The sequence below is a fragment of the Lactuca serriola genome, chromosome 9 (genome assembly GCF_051521515.1).
Source record: "Lactuca serriola cultivar US96UC23 chromosome 9, Lser_US96UC23_V15, whole genome shotgun sequence".
Lineage (NCBI taxonomy): Eukaryota > Viridiplantae > Streptophyta > Magnoliopsida > Asterales > Asteraceae > Lactuca > Lactuca serriola.
This window is the reverse complement of record NC_136416.1, coordinates 68,764,460-68,791,546: the sequence shown is the minus strand read 5'-3', so window position 1 is coordinate 68,791,546 and position 27,087 is coordinate 68,764,460. Positions and strand designations below refer to the sequence as shown.

The window sequence follows — 27,087 nt, the reverse complement described above, 5'->3', positions numbered from 1 at the left end:
TAATAAATCATAATTAATCCTCTTTCTCCTTAATTCATCCTACAAGTTGCTATGGTGAAGGCAACCCAAAATGACCATGCTCATAATCGGGTCAAGTACACACTAAAATAGTTATGGACTTAGACATTAATCCAACAGTATTTTCTTGTATATACGTAATGTTATAGTTGAAATGGTTACCCTTGATACGATGTAATATGCAAACATATAAATAAAGCATTTTTCTATTTATAAAACATAGTGTATCCCAAGAGAGTAAAGTCGTGTTGCGAGGTGTTTTGCAGGTTAACCTCTTCATATGATACTTGTAATAATAGTATGAAAAGTATAGCAAAAGATTGATATTTTCACACGATTTTAGCTGTGTGTTAACTTGTATTCCCCCCTTTAAAAGTGTTTAAAAGCATTTAAAAGCATAGTGATAGGGGTATGAACTCACCTGGTAGGAGTTACGTTTTGGTGAAAACGATGCTTTACTCGGGCAATACTTCGACCGGAAAGAAGTCAATTTCATGGAAATCTCAGGGCTTCGAACTTCCGTCAGAGCTTGGATATGAAACCGGGGTGTAGGGATAGTCTCGGGAGGGTAGAAGTATGAAAATATGGAGAGAAAGTGGTAAATTGGCAACCAAAACCCGTAAGCCTCACATCCTTTATATAGGGGCTGGAAAAACCTCAAATGCGGGGCGTTCCTTCGTATGCAGCGCGTATAAGAGCCCTCGTGCATCATGACTTACGACCTCGGACTTGATGGGCGAAGGGACAGGCCCTGGGGTACGAATGTTGCGCGTTCCCTCAGAATGCAGGGCGTTCCTTCGGACTAGCCTCGAAGTTTGTGCCCCAATCTTTGAAATTCTGTAACTTTTGTATACGCGCTCCGTTTTTGGTGTTCTTTATATCCACGCGTAGGTGAGAAAATACTCTACAACTCTCGTTTATACTTCATTGGCTAATTTTGACTTTATTTTTTATATTATATTTTTAACAGGCCAGGACTAGAAAAGTTCGTTAAAAATCCATAACTTCTTCATCTGACGTCCGTTTTCGTCTGTCTTTTTACCGTTGTACAACTATTGATGAGATCTTTGATTCTCTTTTAGGTCGTGTCGGCTAAAAATCGCTCGATCTCTATTTCGAGTTTTTAGTTGTCTACAGCTATATCCGAAACTTAGAAAAATCATAACTTCCTCATACGAAGTCAGATTTGGGCGTTCTTTTTATATACGTTTACGGTTTAGTGATATCCACGACTTTCATTTAGATATGTAAGGCTAAAAAATATTTTATTGAAATTTCACGTTTTATGCTTAATAGTGTTTTACCGGTTTTGTTGTGGATCTTTGATTGGTCATAACTTCTTCCTTATAACTTAGATTTTAGTGTTCTTTATATTTCTGAAAACCTTGTTATGATATCTACCACTTGGTACATTCAAATTGAGATTTTTGAACATTTCATTTTTGACACTATCTTTATTATATTATCAAAATAGGTTACAATGCTTGACTTTTGAGCATAACATTGAATTGAAATATCGGGTTGTTACATCATCCCCCTGTTAGAGGCAATTTCGTACCGATATTATTTACAAAGTAAGTGTTTATGGACTAGGAAAGAGATGTAGGTACTTTTGTTGCATCTGATCTTCTCGCTCCCAAGTGAATTCAGGTCCTCGCTTAGCATTCCAACAAACCTTCACTATTGGTATGCGACTTTGCTTCGTTCGTTTGATTTTCCTATGCATGATTTCGACAAGCTCTTCCACAAAGTTAAGATTTTCATTCAATTCGATCTCCTCAAGTGGAATTACAAGAGTCTCATCAGACAAACACTTTTTTAGATTAGACACATGGAATACAGGATGTACTTTGTTAAGTTCGAGTGGTAGTTGGAGTTTATAAGTTACTGGACCTATCCTTGAAATTACTTCAAAGGGTCTAATGTACCTTGGGTTTAGTTTTTCACGCTTCCCTAAGCGTATCATGCCCTTCCAGGGTGAGACCTTCAGTAGGACACGGTCCCCAACCTGAAATTCCAAGGGGTTTCATCTCTTGTCGGCGTAGCTCTTTTGTCTGTCTCGTGAGGCTTTCAGTCGTTCATGGATTTGAACGATCTTTTCAGTCGTCTCTCTAATGATTTCCGGACCAGTGAGAGAGTTATCAAGGACTAGACCTCTCGCCAACTGTATGTCACCCACTTTCGCCCAGCATAGAGGTGATTTGCACTTGCGGCCGTAGAGGGATTCAAATGGAGCAATCCTGATGCTAGTTTGATAACTGTTGTTGTATGAGAATTCAGCTAACGGTAAGTGGGTGTCTCATGCTTTGCCAAAGTTTATAACACAAGACCGCATCATGTCTTCTAGGGTTTGTATCGTTCTCTCACTCTGTCCGTCAGTTTGTGGGTGGTAGGCTGTACTCATGTCTAGCCTACTCCCCAAAGATTTTTGTAGTGATTGCCAGAACCGTGAAGTGAATCGACTTTCTCTATCCGAGATGATAGATATCGGTACTCCTTGCAATCGTACGATTTCTCGGATGTAGGTTCTTGTTAGTTTCTCCATCTTATCGGTCTCCTTAATTGGTAAGAAGTGGGCAGATTTGGTTAACCTGTCAACGAGCACCCAGATGGTATCGTGACCACCTTGTGTCTTGGGTAGTTTGATTATGAAGTCCATGGAAATCTACTCCCAATTCCACTCAGGTATTTCAGGTTGTTGGAGTGTAGACTTGATGGTTTTTGATGCTCTATTTTGATCTTGGCAGAAGTTAGGCATTTGCTTACGTAGGTAGCAATTTCTGTCTTCATGTTTGGCCACCAATAAAGTTGTTTGAGATCCAGATACATCTTATTTGAACCTGGGTGTACAGAGTATCGAGTCTTGTGTGCTTCGTTCATACCCAACTCTCTGAATCCACCAAACTTCGGTGTCCAAGTAATCTTATGATTTGAAATTCTAGCAATAGATGTAATTTTAAATTTAAATGTATATAAGTTTTCTATGAAATAATTATGTAAGTATAAACTTGGTAGCTTATGAGCTACTTTTTTGTAGGAATTTTGGAAATATTAATATTAACTAGGTTATAACCCGTGGAAACCACAGTTGGTATGTTTACAATTATTATATAAAAATGATATTTAAAACCAAGTCATGTTGAAAAAGCATACTGTTATATGGATTTTGTAGATGACAAAACCCACAAAAATAGTGTAAAATGTTAATGAAAAACTCTTAACTTGTGTTATGTTACCAGAATTCTATTGGACTGAATAGTATTAGCATGATCTTTAGTTAGTGATACAAGTAGTGGCTGCCCAGGCATAAAGCTCATGCTGGAAAATCATATTAGAATTTAAATCAACTCGCAGAAGTAATGAAAGAAAACCGATGTTTTTGGTAGAAAATACAAATTTATGTTTATCTCGCATACTTGTTTAAAATTGTAGATATATTGTAAGTGTCAAGTAAAGAAAAAAGTTGAAAGTTGTATTCTATAGATCACTATTGAGCAATAAATATATAGAGAATTATTGGATCGCTTAGGGGCTTGAAACACACTTTTAATGTAGAAAATACCATTTTTATACATTTAAGATATTGTATAAAGAAACTTACATCAAAAAGCCACCAACTCCGGCTCCATTACTGCAATACTTGTTGTTGGGGTGCAAGAAATGAAAGAAGTCGAGAACTATGATTTTATAAATGGATAAAATGTTAGAAATAGCAACATACTTTTATTGTGATGTTAATTATAACATCATACTTTAATTTCTTCATATTAGAACATTGTACTTTGAGAATGCTACCCACTTGAAAGTATAATATTACAATTAAATGAAATGAAAGTTAGATGTTATAAACCTAATAATTGAGTAAAATTTTTCAAAGTACAATGCCTTAAAAAGAACAAATGGTAAATTACATGAATGGTCCCTTTGGTTTGGGGTAGTCCTGCGTTTAGCCCCTAACTATTTTTTTTTAACTCGGATGGTCCTTGATTTGGTTTTGTTGCATTTTTTATCCCTAAAGACCATTTTGCCCTTTATATTACTTTTTGCAACTTTTTTTTACTATTTACGTTAATAAGTGAAACCTCTAGTCATCGCCTCCACAAATGTTATTCATATTAATGAAAGTGCCACATGTTCCAAATAACTAAAAGTTCAAAATCAAATAAAAATTTACCTTCAAAATTCATTACTTCCTCATGATGAAAAATGCTAATTAAACTCTAATGCAACCTAGCATATATATATATATATATATATATATATATATATATATATATATATATATATATATATATATATATATTAGAAAGCATGATTATTCAGGAATAAAAATGTAATCCTTACGAACTCGTTGAAAGAATTTCTTGGCATCAAATATTTTGTAATTGATTTTCATCAAAATCTGCCAGCTTTTTATAGAAAAAGCTATTGAAGAAATTGACTCTTTCTTCAATAGGTTTAATCTTCTTCAAACGTTTGCCATTAAATCAAACTTTGTCATTTAACTTGTTCTAAATCTATTATATTTTATAATCCAATTAATGATGAATTACATATATAGTTAAAAGTATAAAAAAACACTTAACTCAATTTTACAAGTCAACAATATAATTGATTCATTTTTCTGGATGCAGCAGCTGCAAGTCTCTTTTAGATATAGAAATAAAATCACAATCCCCTATGTAATATCTTCAAACATTCATATGATTTGTAAACCAGTTAAGCTAAATGTCACGAAAGAGATTAGAAACCAATTATAATCTTACATAGAAAGGACTCACTCAAGATCAACATCCAATTTTTCCTTATATTGCCCATCAAAATATTTAATAAGCTCTTGCAAAGGGTCACAAACATTTAAATTCACCTTCAAAATGCATGTTAGAATGTTTGGATTTGTACCATGGATTATAGCATTCCTGCTAAAAGAGACTATTAGTTCATCGTTTCTGACCAATACATCTCCACTGATAAATCATATCCAAAACAGTAAAAATCAAATCAAATGAAAAACATGGTGAAATATTGAAATTAGAAAGCAGACATTAGAATAAGATGTATCAACCGGTTGGGTAAAAACCCTTCTTAGTTGACCTCCTAAATCCACTTTTCGACTAAAATAATCAATACGGTCTAGGACACTACAAGAAAAAGACCCTTTTACGACGCGCAAACCACGACACTCGTTGATTTGTGTTACGCAAAAGAGAGTGACATTAAAAAAGTGTCATCTCTTCAAAAAATTTAACAATAGAGGACACGCATTATTTCGGGCCCTTAAATTAGTGTCTAAACAAAAAACAAAAAAACACGGAGGGCACCTATAATAAAACGTGCGTCGTCTAAGGATGTCGCTTTATAATTTTTAATGGAACGCGCGTTCCATCCTTTAACAGTGGGGGGAAATGAAATTCTAAAAAAATTAAAAACCCCGCCTTCCTTTTTTTCTCCTTTCCCTCTTGCCCAAATTATGGACGCTCCTTCCTTCCCCCTCCCGACATTGACTGCTGCCTAGTTCTTCCCTCACTTACTTCTACCTACTGGAACCACCATATCTCCCACTCGATGTTGAAATTGTTAGAAAAAGCCCTAATTATACTCTCAAGTCTAAATATTAGGAATGCAAATCTTGATTCTCGTTTGTTTCAGATTCCCCAAAGATTAATCGAAAAACACACAGACGAAGAACTGTAACTTTGCTCCATTAACTTCCCGATTACATCTCGTCATCACCTTTGAAACTTCTGCGTTAGAGACCTAGGTAATGCTTTTATTTTTTTGTTTCTTCACATATCTTTTTCTAGTTTTGAATGATTTGGTGGCTCCTATGTAAAAATTTGGACTGTATCCAGCAAAAAATTGGACATTTTGAATAGAAAGCGAATCTGAATCTAGCACTCTCAATATGATTATCAGGCTCAAAGGAGTGGGCGTCGTTAGGAAGGTCGTCATGGGTCGCTAAGGGCGCTAAACACCTCCCGCTATCTTCCGCCAAAGGGTTCACCAACCAAGTTTCGCTAGCCGCTGAACGAGAAGAGAGAGAGAGAGAGAGAGAGAGAGAGAGAGAGAGAGAGAGAGAAAGGAGTAAACATGTTCAGGCCTTCATAGTGGTAACTTCCATCCCTAAATCGATTTATGTTCATCTGTTTTTTTTTACTTCTCGATTTATTATGTTAATCCATTGTGCATCTCTATTGTTTCTGTTTTTGTTCATATTTCAACGAATTATCAACTCCTATACTCCATTTTTTTTATTTATGTGTTTGATTTCTGCAATTTACCTTTGTCTTTCCATGGTTTTTAGACGAACACCAAGTGTTCGATGAAATTCCCCAGATATTATTAAGTCTTTAGCACCTCTTACATATGTTTTATGAAGTGAGAAATGCTTCATTTGATTATATTCACATGTATCTTTATGTTTTCAATATTTATCCCTTTAATTTCTCCTTTTTCTTTATATCGTGACTTTTAATTTGATAAGGGTTACCAAATATTGATGCATGTGAGGATGAATTCGATAATTTACAATTTATCTTCTAGGCCTTTGAGTTTTAGTAATACAAGCCCTAGAGTGCAACTAGCTCCTGTAAGAATATAATCTGAAAATTACCAAGGTATAGAAGATGAAAAAAATACAGATTAACAGGGGAGAACGGAAGTAGAAAAGGGGACAAATGACTTTCTGGGAAAATTTCTTTGTTGGTACGCCTTATTAATAAAAACGAGAACGTGATGCCTTTCCTTTTGTTCCATGTTTGATGAGTTATTAGAAATAAACTTGTAGGTATGGTCTGATTAGGATCCCAGACCCATGTTTGTTGAAATCTTCTAATATTATTTGTTGGTCTGGTTTTTTTAGCCCCTGTAATACAGTTTCTTTTTTACTACATGACATGGACTTCACGATTGTTGGTCTGATTTTTTTAGTGTTGTATTACTATTTGCTGTTAGTGTTGTATTACTATTTGCTGAGGATATTTTTGTCATTTTCTTTTATTTCATGATTGTTTTTAACTATTACTATTGTTGCAGGTGGTCACTAGGTGCAATAATGTATGAGATGCTTGTTGGATAACCTCCATTTTATTCAGATGATCCGATAACTGCATGTAAAAAGGTATACCAAGCTGCAACTGATTATTATTTTTATTTGCTGTATATTTATTATTTTGTTGGGTTCACAAAAAAGATCTAGGAAATGCGAAAACAACTATCTATTGGGTGATTGGTTATCTTCCAAAAGATATGCTTCAAGTGGTCATCATTTATGTTCAGGTAAATCTGTATAAAGACGATGCATTACATCATTTACAAGATCTTTGTCTATCTTCCATGGTTTTGACTGAAGTGATTTCTTTTAATAAGCACAATGTTAGACATGCTGGCTAGCATTTTTTTCAGTCTCTGCTTTGTGATTTTGCCTCACACTCTCACAGTATGAAAGTATAAATGGAGTTTTTTTTTTGTTTTTTTTGCCACTAACTTGAATGCAAAACAGGTGTTGGTTTAGATAAGCCAAACGAATGGGGATTTGATACTACACAGGTTGATAATATTCTCAAAAAGTTGAAAGTGGTAAGTTCTTCAATTTTCTTCACCTGAGTCTGTTCTCTTTTTTTTAAGTTTATTAACATAAACTATCTTATTAATCAAAATTTCATGTATATTTTGACAGCAAGCAACACAAACAAAACATGATGAACGTATATATGCTTAAGTAACTAATTTGTAATCGTGATGAAACTTTAGTATTTGTTAACTCATGATCCTTGTTTTCTTATCTCAGAGGATGATGATGAAGAAACAGGCTTACCAAAGGACAATAGTGAAAAAACTACACGTCCCCAAGGAAGGTCATTTTCTTGCTCAAAATCGAATTTAATTCTAAATTGTTCATTATATCCAAATTATTAATACATAGGTATATATTAATATATTATTAGATACAAGAAATGAAAAAGAAACATCCATTTACATACTATATATATTATTAGATTAAGGGGTTGTTTTTTTTTTTTACTTAATGGGCTTAATGGGTTAAGAACTTAATCTTGATTTATTCTACACAAAATGATTTGATGGGTTAAGCCAAAAAAAGTTCATGTTCGGTTCAGCCACCCCGGCCCCACCACAAGCGGCGGCTCCTTTCCAGTTTGGTGGCCAGCCAAACCAAGTGCTACCTCAGAATCCTTTCCAGTCATCTAGTGTAGAGTTCAATGCTAGTGGAGGAAGCTTTTCGTTAGGGTCTGGTGGTGGTGATAAATCTGGAAGAAGGATGGTGAGAGCTACTAAAAGCAAGAACAAGAGGAAATGAGGCCATTTTTTTTATAAAGGTATCATTGTTTTGATGTAATGCATATGCACCACCTTCTTTTTTGGTTTCTTTGTGTCTTGTTATTGTGAAGTATTGTTGTAGTTAGAATGTTGTTAGATCACAATTTTGGAGCAAAGTGTTGGTAGTGTGAAGTTTTAGATTCATATAATATTGTTGTAGATTTCACTGTCATACTCTTTTATGTAGAAAATACATAAGCCAAGGGTGTTGAATTTTTACCACATGTATCATGTTGTCGTTTCTTGTTTCTAATAATAAGCTTAAGCCACCAACAACTTAAGAATGTTGTTTTTGTTCCTTGTTAAAGGATTTCTAGTTTGGGCTTTGCCTTAGAATTGCAATATTGCATCTGTTATACAATCAACTCCAAGTTACTCACTCTTTGCCTTGATGTTTGTTTGTATATGCATACTTTCTATCTTGAGGAATTTGAGTATGGATTGTTTTTCTAAGTAAAAATTAGATGTAGTTAAAAATATTGTGGAAGTGATTCCAATAATATCTTAAGGCAATCTTTTGGATACATCTACTTATGACCCCTTACAAATCCATCTCACAAAGGAACCCTTGGTGGAGGAATACAGGTCTGGAAGTTGAGTTCATGTGATCTTTGTGAGATAGCACGCTATTCCATTTACCAATCAGGTTTCTCCCACGTTCTCAAGGTAAAAAACTGTTTCAAGTTTATAAATATGGGCAATGAAATTTATTTAAGTTTTTGCATTTCTTTACCCGTTTTAGCAATGTACTCAGTACTCACATTTATTTACAGATAATTAGCAACTTATAAGTAGGTTGGTTGGTGTTATGTGAAAGTGAAAGGGGTAAGTGAAATTTGAGAGTGATTTATGTTTTTTTAGTCACATTGCATCAGACTTAATTCCAGCTTGGAAATGGTGGTTTGTTTGGTGCTAGTTATATTCAGGTAAAAGATTTCCCATCTCTTATATTAATGTTTGGTTTTAATGTTTGACTTATTACATTACTTTTGTCTCCTTTGTTGTATTGATGAGGCTTGAGCATGCTGGGCTGTTAATGTTCTTGTTTGTTTTCATTTATGCAGGTAAAAATCTTGTTGAAAGGACTTATGAATAAGATATTAATGGTAACAAGTTTAACACTCGAGTCCATACGATTAGATGTTAATGGTAACAAGTTTAACACATGTGTCTTTGTTATACATACAAATTAAATGCAACGGATTGTATTTTTTGTATATGGTATTTTATTTTATATTATGCAATGGATTGTATTTTTTGTATATGGTATTTTATTTTTATTATGAGAGATTAAATGCAAATTTAATTTATAAATTAATAAATATATAAATATATTTTTTTAAAAAAAAAAAATTAAAATTACGATACGCAAAAATGTGTGTCGTCTTTATTTATGACATGACCTTTCTTGACTGGTGCTTCCTTAATACGCATTGCGTGTCATAAACACGCGCGTCGTAAGGTTACGACACGCAAATGCGTGTCGTCTTCCTTTATGACAGGGCCTTCCTTGATACGCAATGTGTGTCATAACCGCGCGTCGTAAATGCGTGTCATAAATGCGCGTCGTAAATGCGCGTCGTCTATAGACGACGCGCAAAAGCGCGTCATCTCTCTTTATGACATGGCCTTCCTTGACGCGCATTTGCGCGTCGTCTGAGCGTTTTACGACGCGCAATGAGCGTCGTAAAAGGCCTTTTTTCTAGTAGTGGGAAGAAATTGGATGAGGGATGCGCTTTAAGCGAACAAAAACTATAACATAAGTTATATTGGGGATCACCGATGGAATCAACACATTTGTTTCTCCGGTCGTTAAAGTAATATTGAAAATCATGTTGCTTTCACTGGCGGTATTTAGATATAGATTTAGGTTGGAGTGGTGATTCACTATCTTCAAGAAGATGAAAAACAAAAGATTATGAGAGAGCCCTGAAAACTATACCATAACTTCCTTCTCTGATTAGTAAAACCTAGAAACGTAAACCCCAATAAAAAAATCAAGAAAGTCAAAGAGAGGAAGAGATAGAGGAAGAAACTACCCTGCTTTCGTTTAAAAGCAAAAGTTGTACATGGTGATTAAATTAGGGTTTCCAAGAGAGACAAAGATAGAACTGAATAAACAGAGTAATGTGCAGGGCTTTAGTCTGATCTGAAATACAACGGCGTGAGTTTAATATTTCATCATAGAACCTTAATTGCATTGCATATGCAATTGTAATCCATGTGATTCCATAGATATATAAATATAAAACGCATTCAATTTTGAATTTTAAATAATTATTCTCACTGATTTTATGGGATTTGCAGTCATAGCCAACAGATTAAAGTCCAGAAAAACAAAAAAAGAGGTAGCGATGGCTGATTTTTAGGCTTCTCAGATGGAAAGTTTTAAAATGAAAAGTAGTTTTTGGAATGAGCAGGAAAATGAAAACTCTATGCATAGAATAATGCCACGTGGCAAAATAAAGTGCACAAAGTATGACATGTGGCTCTTTAGAGAGTCTTTTATTAGAAAGAGAGAAGAGATAAACCTAAAACCATTGCTGATTTTATGGTTTTGATTGCAGGTATTTTAGGATATAAGATAATATCCTTCAAATAAGGAAAACTGAAATGCTGATATGTAGGAATTGAATGTCGATTGATGTAGTGATTTAGTGGGTGGGAAAAGTAGAGAGTATAAGATTTGAGAGAATGCCACGTGGCTTCTAGAGGAGGCTTTTATTAAGCATGGTCCTGCATGGAGATGGAGATGGAGATTTATTTAGAATCAAGAAAGATTTATTTAAACTAACATCCGGCTCAAATAAAAGACCCAAAGTGGAAGCTATGTGATTGGTCGATTGGGTATTTGTTTCACAGCTCAATGGCCACGGCCCAGGGGATAGGGTTTGATGTTACGCCTTACGCATATAAAAATTGATTCATCTCCACCGTAGGGTTGCAGTACAGCGTAGAGGCGGAGGAGAAGCCGGCAAATCAGGGGACGATTGCTTCACGTAATAACGGTAATCGTGAAAACCTAATCTTCCGTCCGAGTCTACTAATTTCATTACTGTGTGATTTATGATACGGATCCCGATCCCGGTTCGAGGACAATGGTTTTGTTTAGTTATTTTCTAGGGTTTGTTTTTCGTGTTTCTTTCTGATATAAGTTTCAATGGTTCATCGACTCTGAAGAAACTTAGTTTATTTATTTTGCATCAAATTTAGGCGTAAAAAAGTTTCAAATTGATCGAAAAAATTAGTTGTTTTTTTTTTTTTTTTTTTTTCCTTCACTGCTGAAAATCGTAATTGGAGGGAGCTGTTGACTATTGGATAACATGCATTTACAAAGCTGTTTCATTTTCATCTTAGTTTAGCTTTGTTTGAAGGGGGACAAGAAAACTCGAATATTAATGTAAAATTTGTGCATGTCTTGATTTTACCATGGTTTTATGTGTGTGATTCATGGGTCTGCTGAATGTTTGGTATTGTTTATAACAACTTAAGTATTGCATACCATAAGCATAAGCATATGTGGTCTGCATCAATAGAGCTTAAATCAATTAACAATGATTGGATTTGGTGAATTAATTATGCATATGTCAGTATATCATAAGGCAGTTGAATTGGTTTTGGGCTTTGGTTTTTGAACTCTTATTTAGGCTTCAAAAGTCAACCAACCCCAGATGGATGGGGAAAAGAAGAATGGATCAGGTTTGTATGCAATTGCTACTTTCTGTTGAAAGAGTTTCCTCTAAATATGTTCTCAATTAGAATTATAGATACACAGAGACCAAGTCGCATATATAAAAAAAATCTCGGTCAACTTATTGTTACATAGGACACTCTCTACAAAAATATTATAATTAAAAAAATATCCATATATCGATTGGAAATCTTGAAGAATAAGGTGTAAATCCTTTGGTTGGAAGCTTAAAATTTTTTGATTCAGGAAACGAGACACAAGACATGGATCAAGATGAAGGACAGCTTGAATCCAGGTTACTAGATATTTTTATTATTATTATTGAATGAATGAATGACATAATTTTAAAAATATTGACATTAGAGAATAATAAGTTAAGTTTGCATTAATTTGGATTTTTATATTATTTTTCAGTGTAGATAATTTTTCTTTGAATACGTTGGCCAAGGATATAAATAAAATTATGAGGTGTACTGGATCCTTGGTAAACAAGTTTGAAGATCTGGGCACTCGCTTACAACGTATCGATGCGGAGTTGAAAAAATATCAACCAAAGCCAACGCCTGAGATTCCTACAGAGGAGAAGCCATCTCCTTACGACCCAAACATACGTCTACCAACATTCCCTGACAATTTTAATCTTGATGTCTTTTGCAACTGGGTTAAGGAGATAGAATTCTATTTTGAGTATTATTGTGTCCCAGAGCATGAAAAAATAGACCTTGTAGCCAACACATTGCCACTTGAAGGAGAGGCTTTTCAATGGTGGCAAGATATCCAACAGCTAAACAAGAAACTCTATAAAAATTATCACATTCAGTGGACAGGGATGAAGATGCTGTTTATGGATAAATTCCTTTCTCCATAGATTGTTTGATAGCCAACCAAAAATCCAAAGTTCCGTTCGAATTTATTTATCTAGGGAAAATGGAATTGCATGTATTGGAATTTAAGGAAAAAATGGTTGTTTGCTTGAAAATAGCTGGATATTTATATATACTAGGAACATTTGAAGGGCCGTGGGTATTGTTAAAAACCGACTTAATGCAAAAATTAGAATTTATTCACACTGGATTTGATTTTCTACATATAATGATTTGGTTTAGAAAGCATATTTTTTTTTTTTCATTTAGAAGATTTAAACAAAAAACCAAACAAGGACACAAAGGTAGAGATGCAGAAATTAAAGTTACGAAATCATAGTAGACAAGTATCATGGGATGGAGAAGATTTTATGATTATCTGGTAATAATAAGAGGAATAACTATTAACCGACACAGTCCAATCATGGTTCAGTTTGTATATTTTCCCAATTCATAACTAATTGTTTGGTTATGGTTTTATAGATTAAATTGATAACTTAATATATATATATATATATATATATATATATATATATATATATATATATATATATATATATATACTAATTTAAAATCCGTAGGAACCAAAATTATAAAATTAATCAAATTTTTATAGTAAAAACTTAAAATTATTTTAAATAAACTATTAATTAAGAGATTTTTTTAGTTATATAAAATTATAATCATTGATTTAAATAAATATGTTAAATTATATTACTTTATAATTTGTATTAATTTTATTTTTATTTTTGTTATAATGTTATTAATTTAATGTAATTAAAATGAGAAATTTGAAATTTGAAAAGAAGAATCAATAGGTTGCCAATTTGTATGCATTAATCTACCTCCTCTAATAAACAAAACTTATAATTTGCCACATGTCCCATTTCTACATTGTCTGCCACGTGTCGTCTACTGCAATTAATCCTATTTTATAAAATAAACTAGGCAAATGCCCGTACGTTGCCCAGAAGCATCTATATAGCTGAAATCTTTACAAATATATGTTTTGAATTGTATAATAATATATACATCTATTAAAACTGCATAATCTCAATCTTTTAAATGACCTTTATCTGCGGATTATTCATGAATAAAATTAAATATAATATATGATTTAATATTATTTATAGTTGTTATTATTTTTAATTTATTTTTAAAATTTATTTGCTTAACGTTTCAATTTCCATTAGTGTAATCATTTAAAACATCAAACAATTTTTATTTTATTTTAAAGGTAACAATATAATCATTTATATAGAGCTATTTTTAACTATTGTTATTGTAAGTTATTTTAAGCTACTTATTTCAAAACTTTTAACGATTATAAAAAAATCTTTAGGAAATATTTTAGTGAATTGATATTACAATTTAGTTTTTTGCATTTAACACTACAATTTATCACTTTTCACTATTTATAAAATATTCTTTGGATTTTTTTAAGTGGAACTGAAATTTATATTGAAGTTGACCCTGTAATGTTATATTTAAATTAATAATTTAAGGATTTTGCCCATACAGTTCAAAAGTTGTAGCTTTAAACTGATAATGATTAAATACAACAACATATTAAATCTAATAAATTAAGTATAATATGTTAAAAGTTAAAGACATAACTTTATAAGTACAAGTAAAAATATTATTTTAATATTGAAATATAGTTTTTTTTTATTACACTTTAGGTTTGATACTTATTTAACCTTATTAACCAATTTATAATCATTTTTAGAAAGACACTACAATTTACCACTTTTAACAATTTACAAAATATTTTTTGGGTTGTTTGAGTTGAACTAAATTTTATATCTAAGTTGATCCTGTAAGGTTATATTTAAATTAACAATTTAAGTATTTTATACAAATTGATCAAAAGTTATAGCTTTAAAGTGATAATGGTTTACATATAACATATTAGACCTAATAAATAACGTATAATATGTTAGAAGTTAAAAACAAACTTTATAAGTAGAAGAAAATATATTTTTTTAATATTGAAATTTAGTTTATATATGATTACACTTTAGGTTTGATATTTATTTAACCTTATTAACCAACTTATAATAATTATTAGAAAGAAACTGAAAAGTCATGGAAGTTTCAAATGAATGTGGTAAAAGGAAAAAATGCATGAGAGTTTCAAATGAATGTGGTTCAAGAAAAAATACAAACTTTATAAGTATACTAGGCGAATCCCCACGCGTTGCGCGAGAATAGAATTATATAGTTAAAATAATAACTTTTACCACATTATTATTTAATATTTCTACTTTGAAACAAAATGTTAGTAGTAAAGCAAATATATAGTTAACATAAGTAAAGCAAACATATAGTTAACATATTAGTTTTAATAAACATTATAGTTTAATTTTTAAGTCATTGTGATATATACAATTATTTGATAATTTTGTAAACCGTTTAAAATTATGTAAATTATATATCAAATGAATGATAATATAACGGGTAACAAAATGTATGATCAAAAATATGAACTACAACTTTTAGTAACATAAAAATATAAAAACATCTATTATAACATTTGTATTAAATATATATATATATATATATATATATATATATATATATATATATATAAAATAATAAAAAATATGAAAAATAAACACTATAACTTTTAATAACATAAAAAACACTAAAACATCTATTATGACATTTATATTAACTCTTCATATTTAAATCACAAATCTCTTCAAATATATTAATGTTTTAATGAGCAAAACTTTACAACCTTATAAAAGAAAGAAAAATACAAAGTTATTAGTGATTACTAATTAATAATTAAAAGTTAAAAACTCTTGAGTTGTAACTAATAAATATACGTAAATTAGAAAACTCTTGAGTTGTAGTGTAAGTTTCAAATGAATGTGGTACTTGGTAATGTATATTTATTATTATTATTATTATTATTATTATTATTATTATTATTATTATTATTATTATTATTATATTCGTCTAAATAATTGGTTTTGATGCATCATTTTAATCCCTTTAATTATTAGACATAAATATATTTAATTATAACTTTATAACATACATAGGTGCATATACATGTTAAGCAAATCACACATTATATATATATATATATATATATATATATATATATATATATATATATATATATATATATATATTCGTAAATGTCATATGTAATTCTTGTCGTGATAATATGGATAAATTACTTTCATATGAAGAACATATCATAATAAGTCTATTATAATAACATATCAAACGTTCAAACTTATGTTATCTTTTAAATATTGTCTTTTAAATATGTTGTGTAGGATAACCCAACAAAAAAATAATAGAAAATAAACATAATCAAAAGAGAAAAACTACAATCAAATAAATAAGAGCATTAAGTGGTTGAATATATAAATAAAGATGTTACATAAACATACATTTAACTTTAAAAAAACTAACTTTTGTCAACTTTGCTCAAACAAAAAAACCTATATCCATTTTATGAATATCCTTTCTTCATTTAGCACTATTCAACCATATAAACTTGATGATGATTCTTCACTAAACTGCAATCAAAATATTTTTCTTGAAAAAGAAGAATCAAAAAGATATTCCAAGCAAAACATTGATGTTTGGAGAGTCACATTCAAGATTGAGTAATACACAAATTACATATAATGATTAAATGAGAAACTGAATATAAAGAAAGAATAGAAAAGCTTCATTTGTTTTGGTTGAAAGAAAAAAAATCATATTTCAATTACCATCGATGCGACATAACCCATTTCTTCAAATCATCATATTTGGATCGTGAATGCTTCAACTATATGAAAACTTTTGAATCACAATATCTTCAAATCATTCTTACATGTAAGATTTTATATAACACAAAAGACACAAAAGATTGGCATTTTTATAGTAAACTTTCACTAAATGGTAATTAAACATAATATAAGTAATAAAACTTTTGAATGTTAAATCATAATTAAGAAAACTTTTGAGTTGCATTAATTAAAAAAAGGGGTTTCAAATGAATGTGGTTTGAGAAAGTTAAAAAAAGGGGGGTTTCAAATGCATGAGATTCAAGAAAAATGCTAGCTTTATAAGTATGTATGATAATGATAAAACTTGAAAAATTGCATAAATGTAGGATCTCGTTTTTTCCAGCTTTCTCATTTTCGGATCATATAACATTCAAAATTCAAATTAAAAATCCATGTTTTTTTTGGAAACAATAACAATTTACGTTCAGTATCATTGACTACAAATCTTATATTTTTTAAACTATTTTCAAGATTTAAATGAATCCCAAAAAATTAGGAATTTCAAAATAATATTCTAACTCCGTTTATATCGTGCTTTGTCGTCTTCAACATCCATTCCCATTATCAATTATAATTCTTCTTTCTCGTCTTCAATATTACGATTTTTGCATACTATTGACATAACAAATCTGGTGAGTTCATTTTCATAAATCAAAATTTTTAACCTTTCATGGTTGTGTTAGACAGAAAATGGTCCCAAGTGTATTTTAGTCTTTTATTGACTTTTTTTTACTTTCGTTATTTCTGTTTTGATGGTTCTTGAAATGTGATAGGTTGTTACTAAAAGTGTACCAATCAACAAGAAATTGATGATCAGTATGATTGCGAATGATCAACAATGTTGATATTGTTTTTGTATTTGAATGTGTATGTTTTGATTCACATATTACCTCTTTGTTTTTTGTCATATCTAACAAATAACTTTTACCTTTTTGGTCATGTTGGTCATTTTGGTGATTTTCATGGTTGTGTTGGACAGAAAATGGTCCCAGGAGTATTTTAGTCTTTTATTGACTTTTTATACTTTCGTTATTTGTGTTTTGATGTTTTTTGAAGTGTAATGTGTTGTTACTAAAAGTGTACCCATCAACAAGAAATTGATGATCAGTATGATTGCGAATGATCAACAATGTTGATATTGTTTTTGTATTTGAATGTGTGTGTTTTGATTCATAGATTACCTTTTTGTTTTATGTTATATCTAACAAATGAATTTTACCTTTTTGGTCATTTTGGTGATTTTTAGTTTTTTTAGTTTTTTGTTTTTTGTTTGTTTTTTGTTTTTTTTTGCATATAATAGCATCCTACTTTTGTTTTTTGTTTTTTCACATCATACTGTCATTTGTCATGATCTATTTGGTTGTTTTATAATTGCTAAACCACTTCAAAAGAGAGATATAAAACTTTTGGTGACAATTTTAATTTTGAAAGTTCCAGCAGTAATACCACTCTGGTTCTTTTATTTTTACTTTGGATGTCAAATTTTATGTTATTAAAACACTACCTGAATGTTGTTTATGAATTCATGGCGTTGACATAACATTTTTTTTTTGCATGTTTCTAATCAGTGTAGTTAATCTTTTTTTATTTTTCTTAAAATTCAAGTATATTTGTTGTTAATTTTCAGTTTTCAAATAGTTTGTTTGACCCGTAAAGTAAGAAATCAAAAACAGTGGCCGAAGTATCCACTTTTTGGATGATTCAAGTTAATTGAAATGTGTAAATGTATAAATTCGATTTAAAGTAGAGAAAATAACCCTCAAATTTCAATGGTGTTCCAATCAAACCCTCATTGATTTTTGCAAATAAGTTTGTAAAGTTTTGGAATGAACGATCTTTCTATAATTTCATTCTATTGATTTTTGCAAATAAGTTAATTTTTAATATAAGATCTCACTTTTAACGAATGTCATAAAACTACCCCCTCAAAGGTCTAAAGGAGAGCTTTTTTTTTTTTTTTTTTTTTTTTTTTTTTTCCAGTTGTGGTCAATGAAAGAAATTGAAGCTATAAATATAAAATAAATTGAACAAATCGATAATTTTTACCTTTTTGGTCATTTTGGTGATTTTATGTTATTTTTTTTTGCATATAATAGCATCCTACTTCTGTTTTTTGTTTTTTTTACTTTTGTTTTTTTTGGATGGCAAAATGGGCAGATGGGTGATATTTTCATGGTTGTGTTTGACAGAAAATGGTCCTAGGGGTATTTTAGTCTTTAATTGACTTTTTTTTGTTTTCTGTTTTCTCTAACAAATAACCCCTTTATCTTTACATCATTTAGAGGTACTTTATCTAAATAATCCTAACTTAAGGTAAAAGTTTTTTTAGTGAAATCGATTATTTTTACCTTTTTGGTCATTTTGGTTATTTTTTGTGAATTCACATTACTCAGTTAATTGATAATTTCCTGATTGTTGGCTCTCAGATTTTATATAATTGATTTTTTTTGAATTTTGTTGTTCATCTTTATATATCAAGTAAACTTATTATAGATTATATATGCTATTTTAAAAATCTGAGGGGACAAAGAAAATAGAAGTTGTAATTCCCTTTTCAAGTGAACTACAAATTTATTGTAATTCCCAAGTCTTTTCAATATTTATTCTCATTTCATTGACTTTTCTAATTTTTTTTTTTACAGATATGGCTACTTCAAAGATTACATTCATAAAAGACATTGACCCAGTCAATTCGGATGTCACTATCAGAGTGAAAGTATTGAAGTTATGGACACTCAATTCTAAATTTAATGATAACGAAAAGTACTTCATCGAAATGATTTTCTTGGATAAACATGTATATTCTTATTGTTTTACAAAAAAAATTGCATTTTTACATTCATTTTTTTTTTAAATATGCTATTTGATTACAAATTGATAATGTTGTGTTGTATATATTTTTTTTAGGGATCTCTAATTCAAGCTAATGTTTTCCAAAACTTATTTTATAAGTTTGAAAAAAGTCTTCGTGAGGGATCCGTTTATGAAATTACCACCCTCTCTGTTGCAAAATGCAATCCACATCCGAAATGTACCATATTTTATGATCTTCCAAATAAAAGTACCTTTGTAAGGGAAACAAAACTTAAGGATTCTCTTGATTTTCCGGAAAATGTTTTCGGATTATCTTTTGTGGATTTTTAGAAAATTAATTCCAAAGTTATCCCAACCCAAAGATCTGTTGGTACGTTTTCATTTATTTAATAAATACTAATATTTTAATAGTTTACCTAACATTATTTACTAATTTTAATATTAATACAAAATGAATTTCATAGATGTTATTGGCGTGGTTGTCTCCCGTACTACTATTATCCCCTCTGAGGGGGATCTCGACACCTCCCAACTCATCACTGCCTCAATCTTGGCCGGATCAACCAATATCCCATTCTGGTTGACGAGGAGTCCTAAGAACTGGACCTATCGTAACCAGAAATCGCACTTGGAGAATTTGGCGTAAAGCCTCTCCGATCTCAAAACTCTGAGGATCTCCCTCAAATGCTCCTCATGCTGCTCTCTGGATCTCGAATACACCAATATGTCATCAATGAACACGATCACCGAACGATCCAACATCGACACGCACACTCTGTTCGTGAGATCCATGAATGTCGTTGGTGCATTGGTGAGCCCGAAAGGCATCACCACGAACTCATAATGCTCATAACGAGTCCTGAACGCCGTCTTCTGGATATCCTCCTCACGCACCCTCATCTGATGATATCCAGACCTCAGATCAATCTTGGAGAACCAAGACGCTCCCTGCAACTGATTGAATAAATCGTCGATCCTCAGTAAGGGGTAATGGTTCTTGACTGTCAACTTGTTCAACTCCCGGTAATCAATGCACATCCGGTGTGAACCATCCTTTTTCTTGACAAAAAGGATCGACGCTCCCCATGGCGAGCTACTCAGTCGTATAAACCCCTTCCCCAACAGCACCTGAAGCTGCGAGGATAACTCCTGCACCTCTGGAAGCGTAAGGCGATAGGGCACCTTGGCGATAGGCACTGCCCCCAGAACCAAATCGATACGAAACTCTACTTGCCTCTCGGGAGGCACACCCGGCAACTCCTCGGGGAAAACATCCGGGAACTCACGCATATCGGGACCTCATCGACCGACCTCGGTCTCTCTACATCTACTCTCGTATCCACCACATATGCCACAAACCCACTGCAACCCTGATATAGGCTTTGCTTCGCTCTAGCGGCCGAACAAAATGCTGACCCGTAACGGGTACCCTCACCATAAACCATAAGAACTCCCACACTAGGGTCTCGTATGGTCACCAGCTGTCGCTCATAGTCGATAACCGCTCTAAATCTGCTCAACCAGTCCATGCCCACAATGACACAGACATCACCCATCGCAATCGGGACCAAATCAATTGGAAACTCGACGCCGAAGATCTCGAGTACACATCCTCGAATCACATCAGTGGCATACACCGCTCGCTCGTCAGCTATAGAAACTTGCAGAGGTCAACTCAACGCCTCTCGATAGATACTGATGTGCTGACTAAAGGCTAACGACACAAAAGACCGACTCGCAACCGAGTCAAATAACACCAAAGCAGGTACAGAACTCACAAGAAATGTACCCATGCATATCATAATATAAGCATAACACCACAAACTCAAATAGATATATGAAAGAATACATACCAGCCATAACATCTGGACTGCACGGACCTCCTCCGCTGTCAACTGGAAGGCTCTCCCGTGAGCCTTTGGCGCCTCGGCCTTCACTGGCCGATTCTCTGCAGCTCAAACGGCAGTAGGGGCAGATCCCTGTGATGCCCCCTGGGATGACCCCCGCAACTACGGACACTCGGCCTTCCGGTGTCCGGTCTAGTTGCAGTGAAAACAGACTGCAAACCCCTTAGGGCAATCCTTGGCCATGTGCCCCTCCTTGTCACACTTGTAGCAAGACCCTGCTCTATAAACCCCCTCATGACCCTTGCCGCACTTGCCACAAGTGCGGCCTTCTGGTTCCCTGATCTCGAATTGGCAGGCTTGGCTCACTTGGCTACCGGCTAGGACTGAGCCGGCTGCCGATCCCTCCCCTGAGACTCTGCCTCATCTTTAGCCTGAATCTCCAGCTCTATCTCCCTCTTCCGAGCATTTGCCTGGAGCTCGGCAAATGTCCGGTACGACGAGTTCGCCACGAACTGTCGTATGTCCCTCCTCAGAATACACAAATACCGACTCATACGTGCCTGCTCGGTATACACGTGCTTAGGGCAGAACATCGCCCCTCATGGAACATCCTGGTGATCACAGTAACAGACTCAGTACTCTGCTTGAGGGTCAGAAACTCCTGGGCCAATCGCTCCCTCTCCACCGGGGGAACGTACTCATCACGAAACATGGCGGTGAACCTCTCCCAGGTCACCGCAACAAGCTCAACAGGCGAATAGTGCGCTGTAACAAACTTCCACCAGTCCTTCGCTCCCAAGCGAAGCTGGTTCAGTGCGAACCGAACCCTCAGATGCTCCGGACATGAAGACGTATAGAATCATCCCTCAATATCAGAAAACCATCTCATCGCAGCAATCGGATCATGCATCCCATCAAACTCTGGTGGCTTCATGTTGCTGAACTCTCGGAACAGCAACGAATCACCACCCTGAGGTCTGGCAGCAGCAACAACTGCGGTAGCTGCAGCGGTTGCAGCCTCAGTAACCGCTGCGTATCTCTCATCAAAAGTCTCAATCAACGTGGTCTTAATAGACCCGAACATCTCTGGGATCTCTGCGCGGATGGCAGCAGCCACCTCCTCATGAATCAACCTGTGGATATCCTCATCACTAATACCACTGCTCTCAGGTGTGTGGCGTGTCCCAACCATGATGTCTCTCTGAAATACAACACAAAATATCAGAAACTCACTCGAGTGTACACACACTCGATATCCCATTCCTACTTGATCCCTGGTATCCTAAGGATTCTTACTTGGGTTGCGCACTGATCCGGTGTCTTCAGTAGTACGGGCCCAATACTACCGTCCACACCGCTTCAGTATTCGCCCCAAGTCCTCCTCCTTGGATTCCAAATCCCTAGTACTCTACTCTCACTATGCATAGTCTACTCTCTAGCAGATCTCTCATAGCTCTTCGCTGCTATCTACTCACTCTCAAGCATCTCCTAGTAGCAAAACCCCTAGGCTAAGGCATCACAAATCAGGCCACTCTATTCCTAATAGGAATACCTAGCCTACTCTAGCATGCATAACATATTATCTCATATCTCATATCACATAATATAAGGGTATTTTGGGAAATCACCGTTCGGGCGCTGGCTGATCGTACACACTGCTCTGCTCTGCTCTTTTCAAAACCTTTTTACTCTTTTAGAAAAATTTGTTTTATTTCGAAAAATCCCTCAAATCCTCAGTTTGAGTTTAAATGCACTCGAAGGTGCATCCGAATCCCTCAAACCAAGGCTGATACCAACTTGTACCACCGTAATATTTTTCAAACAATTTTTCACATTTTAAAAACATATTTTTATTCATAAACATTATAAAATCTCATCGTTTCACATATCAATCCATATAACACAACCCAAGATCATAAAGTATAAAGACTTCTCATGTGTGTACTGATCATGTGGGCGCCTTCCCGCAATCCTCACTGGTACCTGAAACACATAACACCAAACACTGTAAGCATAAATGCTTAGTGAGTTCCCCAGAATACCAGATGCAACACATATTAGCCACTCAAGGCTATAACTCTGTATGACCCTCTGGTCAAAGTGTCTTAGTGGGACCCTCCAGTTCCATAACTCTATGGACCCTTTGGTCCTAACTCTGTGACCATTCGATCCTAACTCTGTAAACACTGAATCACATATAGCACATAATCACATAGATAACACATAGCATACAATATTCTTTGTCACATAACTCTAATTACCTCTCTAGGTAAAGTATAGTGAGAAGACTCACCTCGGATAACTCGGTAAACTTTGGACTTTGAAATACTGCACTAGCCTCCGCCTACTCACATAAATAATTACTCTAATTAATACAACTTCTAAAGGCTAGGCTAACCCCTCTCTATAAGTTCCCTAAGAAGGGTAAAAGACCATTCTACCCCTCTAATGGCTCATAAGTCCAAACACTGACTAAACCCTAAAAGTCAAAAAAAGTCAACGGTCAAACTTTGACCAGACTCGTCGAGTGCACTCGTGTGACTCGGCGAGTACATGCGTGTCCTCTTCGTCCCTGGTCCTCACTCGACTCACTGAGTCCACCCCACACTCAACGGGTTATCACAAGTCGCGAATCGCGGGGCAACCCGACTCGACTCGTCGAGTCCCTTATGGGCTCGACGATTTCCTCCCATGAAAACACTCATCTGACCTCCTGAGGTCAGATCTGCTTCTCTAATCTATAGATCTGACTTTCCCATGACCAATAAACACGTAAAGGTCGAATCTTGGTACACATGCAAGGCACTCTAGGCTTATTTTGGTGAAATCTCTTCTAACATGGCAACCTATGTCCATTTCCTCCATATAACCACAAAAAGCAGCATGGTTCAGGCTCTTTGGACCTCAAAAGGTCCAGATCTAGAGTTTAGCACTCAATGGGACACTATACTCATCTAAATAAGCCATAAAAGGGTATAGAAAACCCTAAATTCAATGCTCTTAAGCAAAAAAGAAGGATAGGATCGAATAACTACCTCAAACTTGAAGATTCAAGCTGGAAACCCACTGAAATGCAATCCTATTGAAGCGATGTATTCGGTTAACCCGCTAAACACAAGTCGGGTTGACCATCCATTAACCGAGATTTCACAGTTATCAAAATTCAAATTTTTCTAATTAAATCCTCTCTATTAAATGAAGGTTTTTTTTGCCACTTGTCAAATTCTCAAGAGTTTTTCCACTTGTCATTTTTTTCGAATTTCCATTTTTTAAAATAAAATTTCATATAAAGAAAGAAAATCATTCTATTAATTTGATAATAAAGTCTTATAAATGCTCTAAAGAAGATTTGATTTTTTTATAAATGTTTTACAAGATTACATATGTAAATTTATTATTTTATAAAATATTTAATATTTAAATATTGATATTACCATTCTTATTTTTAATAAACCCGTGTAACGGTCTCACAACTAGTATACTATAAAAAAAAACAAAACCTTTTACCCATGCAAAGCATTTTGCATGGGCCTTTTCTAGATTATATAAAGTCACAAGGGACGACGAATATATGTGATTGGTCGATTGGGTATTTGTTTCACAGTTACGCGTATAAAAATTGATTCATCTCCACCGTAGGGTTGCAGTACAGCGTAGAGGCGGAGGAGAAGCCGGCAAATCAGGGGACGATTGCTTCACCTAATAACGGTAATCGTGAAAACCTAATCTTCCGTCCGAGTCTACTAATTTCATTACTGTGTGATTTATGATACGGATCCCGATCCCGATCCCGATTCGAGGACAATGGTTTTGTTTAGTTATTTTCTAGGGTTTGTTTTCTGTGTTTCTTTCTGATATAAGTTTCAACGATTCATCGACTCTGAATAAACTAAGTCTGTTTATTTTGCATCAAATTTAGGCGTGAAAAAGTTTCAAATTGATCGAAAAAATTAGTTTTTTTTTCTTCACTGCTGATAATCGGGATGCCTTTACAAAGTTGTTTCATTTTCATTTTCATCCTAGTTTGGTTAGGTTTGGTTTGAAGGGGGACAAGAAAAGTCGATTATTAATGTAAAATTTCTGTATGTGTTGATTTCACCATGCTTTTACATGCTTGTTTCATGGATATGCCGAGTAATTGGATAGAATACATAAATAAATAATCTCTTGGTAACATATTTTTGGTATTTGTTAACTTTCTTGATTGTTTTTATTCAGCTCATTTTGTACTTGTTTGCTGCTATTACGGATTTTGTTTGTTCATAAACTTCATTGCAGTTTTGTTATAGAAATTAAATAAATCGTCTTGGTGTTTTTATTTTTATTTTTTATTTTTTTTTTTACCATTTCCAACCCAGAAAGTCAACAAACTGTATTGATTTTGGGCTTTGGTTTTTGTTCTCAGCTTTCTAATTCTATTGTGCAGCAGGGTTCAAAAGTCAACAAACTGCAGATGGATGGGGAAAAGAAGAATGACTCAGGTTTGGATGTAATTATTACTTTCTTTTGCAAGAAGATACTGTAAATATGCTCAATTAGAATTTATATTAATAACAAACTGGTAATTGTTTGTTATATATACTGAACTAAAATTTTTTGATGCAGGGAAGGTGACACAAGGACAGTGTGAATCCAGGTTACTTACTAGTAGATATATTTTAATTATTTTTTGAATGAATGATAATATCTTAAAAATATGGAGAATGATAAGTTTGGCGGGAGAATATTCTCTAAAGTTTTGTATTTAATCTTTGCATTCTAAAGTTAATATTTTTCAGTAGCACTTTAAGTTTGGTGAAGGATTTAAATAAATTTATGAGGGATGTTTGGTCTATGTCAAAGATGCATGAAAGTATTGGCGCTTGTGTAGAATATATGGAAGAGGAGTTGCCAAAATATCTATACAAGGTACATTGTCCGTTTGAGATTCGAGAGCATGATGAACCAAGAACTCTCAAACCAGAGTCATTTCTACCAACTTTTAATGAAGATTTTGATGAAGATGAATTTTGCTATTGGATAGAAGATGTAGAAAGTGGTTTCGAGTATTGTGATGTTGCAGAGGATGAAGAAGTAGAAGTTGTAGTCAGATGCACATTGCCACGTGATGGAGAGGCTTTCAAATGGTGGCAAGGTATCCAAGAGCTAAGCAAGAAAGTCGATGAAAAACATCCCATTGGGTGGGATGAGATGAAGAGGTTGTTTATGGCTAAATACCTTTATCCAAAAGATTGTTTGATTGGTAGCTCTAACAAAACATCCTAACTTTCTTACACCCAAGGAAATGGAATTGCATCTATTTGGAATTTAAGGAAATTAAAATCCTTTTGGCTTTTTGTTTCAACTTTTTTTGTATATGGTAAAATTACTAAACATATCCTTTTTTTTTATCTTCTTTCGGCTCAAATATAACAAACCTCCTCTATAACATCGGCAATGGCTAAACTTAACATTCTAGCCTTGATATCTCATATGCCATGAAAACCTTTTTACTTTGTGAATCCTAATAAAACTCAATTCAACCTGTTATTTATTCATTTAACTAGATATATACTATACTGTTTGATTAAAAAAATTTATATATGAAGATATAAACATTAAGTATTTTTTTTACAAAAAACATTAAATATCAATGTGTAAATATTAAGTATTTTTAAAAAAAATCAAAATCTATATAAACAAAATGATGAATAAATGAATAATTCAATTTATATTAA

The 27,087-nt window shown here is 33.4% G+C and overlaps 1 protein-coding gene and 1 long non-coding RNA gene across 13 annotated transcripts; both read left to right on the top strand.

Annotated features, from left to right (window-relative positions):
• Positions 1-7,032: 7,032 nt before the first annotated feature.
• LOC145075042 (uncharacterized) lies at positions 7,033-8,027 on the top strand. The gene is made up of 3 exons (XR_013692268.1): positions 7,033-7,138; positions 7,520-7,596; positions 7,808-8,027. It is a non-coding gene; the product is annotated as an uncharacterized LOC145075042 (long non-coding RNA).
• A 3,112-nt stretch (positions 8,028-11,139) lies between these two features.
• On the top strand, positions 11,140-26,714 carry LOC145076454 (uncharacterized). 12 transcript variants are annotated; one of them, XR_013692684.1, is made up of 4 exons: positions 11,140-11,363; positions 25,800-25,851; positions 25,976-26,006; positions 26,241-26,714. XR_013692684.1 is itself a non-coding variant. In XM_079022326.1 (4 exons), the coding sequence occupies exons 2-4, from the start codon at positions 12,031-12,033 to the stop codon at positions 12,912-12,914; spliced, it is 522 nt and encodes a 173-aa protein (XP_078878452.1). In that variant the 5' UTR covers positions 11,140-11,363; positions 12,003-12,030; the 3' UTR covers positions 12,915-13,104. The 12 variants fall into 12 exon arrangements, 7 of the variants coding, with proteins under 7 accessions (XP_078878452.1, XP_078878450.1, XP_078878453.1 ...); XM_079022326.1 differs by lacking the exons at positions 25,800-25,851; positions 25,976-26,006; positions 26,241-26,714 and adding exons at positions 12,003-12,054; positions 12,293-12,341; positions 12,466-13,104; XM_079022324.1 differs by lacking the exons at positions 25,800-25,851; positions 25,976-26,006; positions 26,241-26,714 and adding exons at positions 12,003-12,054; positions 12,293-12,341; positions 12,461-13,104.
• Positions 26,715-27,087: the final 373 nt, after the last annotated feature.

What these genes read in the sequence shown, in the direction of transcription:
- LOC145076454 (XM_079022323.1), top strand. Translation starts at nt 25,824, where the DNA reads ATGGATGGGGAAAAGAAGAATGACTCAG. An exon ending in GGAAAAGAAGAATGACTCAG is followed by an intron (nt 25,852 to 25,975) that starts GTTTGGATGTAA and finishes TTTTTGATGCAG; the next exon opens with GGAAGGTGACACAAGGACAG. An exon ending in CAAGGACAGTGTGAATCCAG is followed by an intron (nt 26,007 to 26,148) that starts GTTACTTACTAG and finishes AATATTTTTCAG; the next exon opens with TAGCACTTTAAGTTTGGTGA.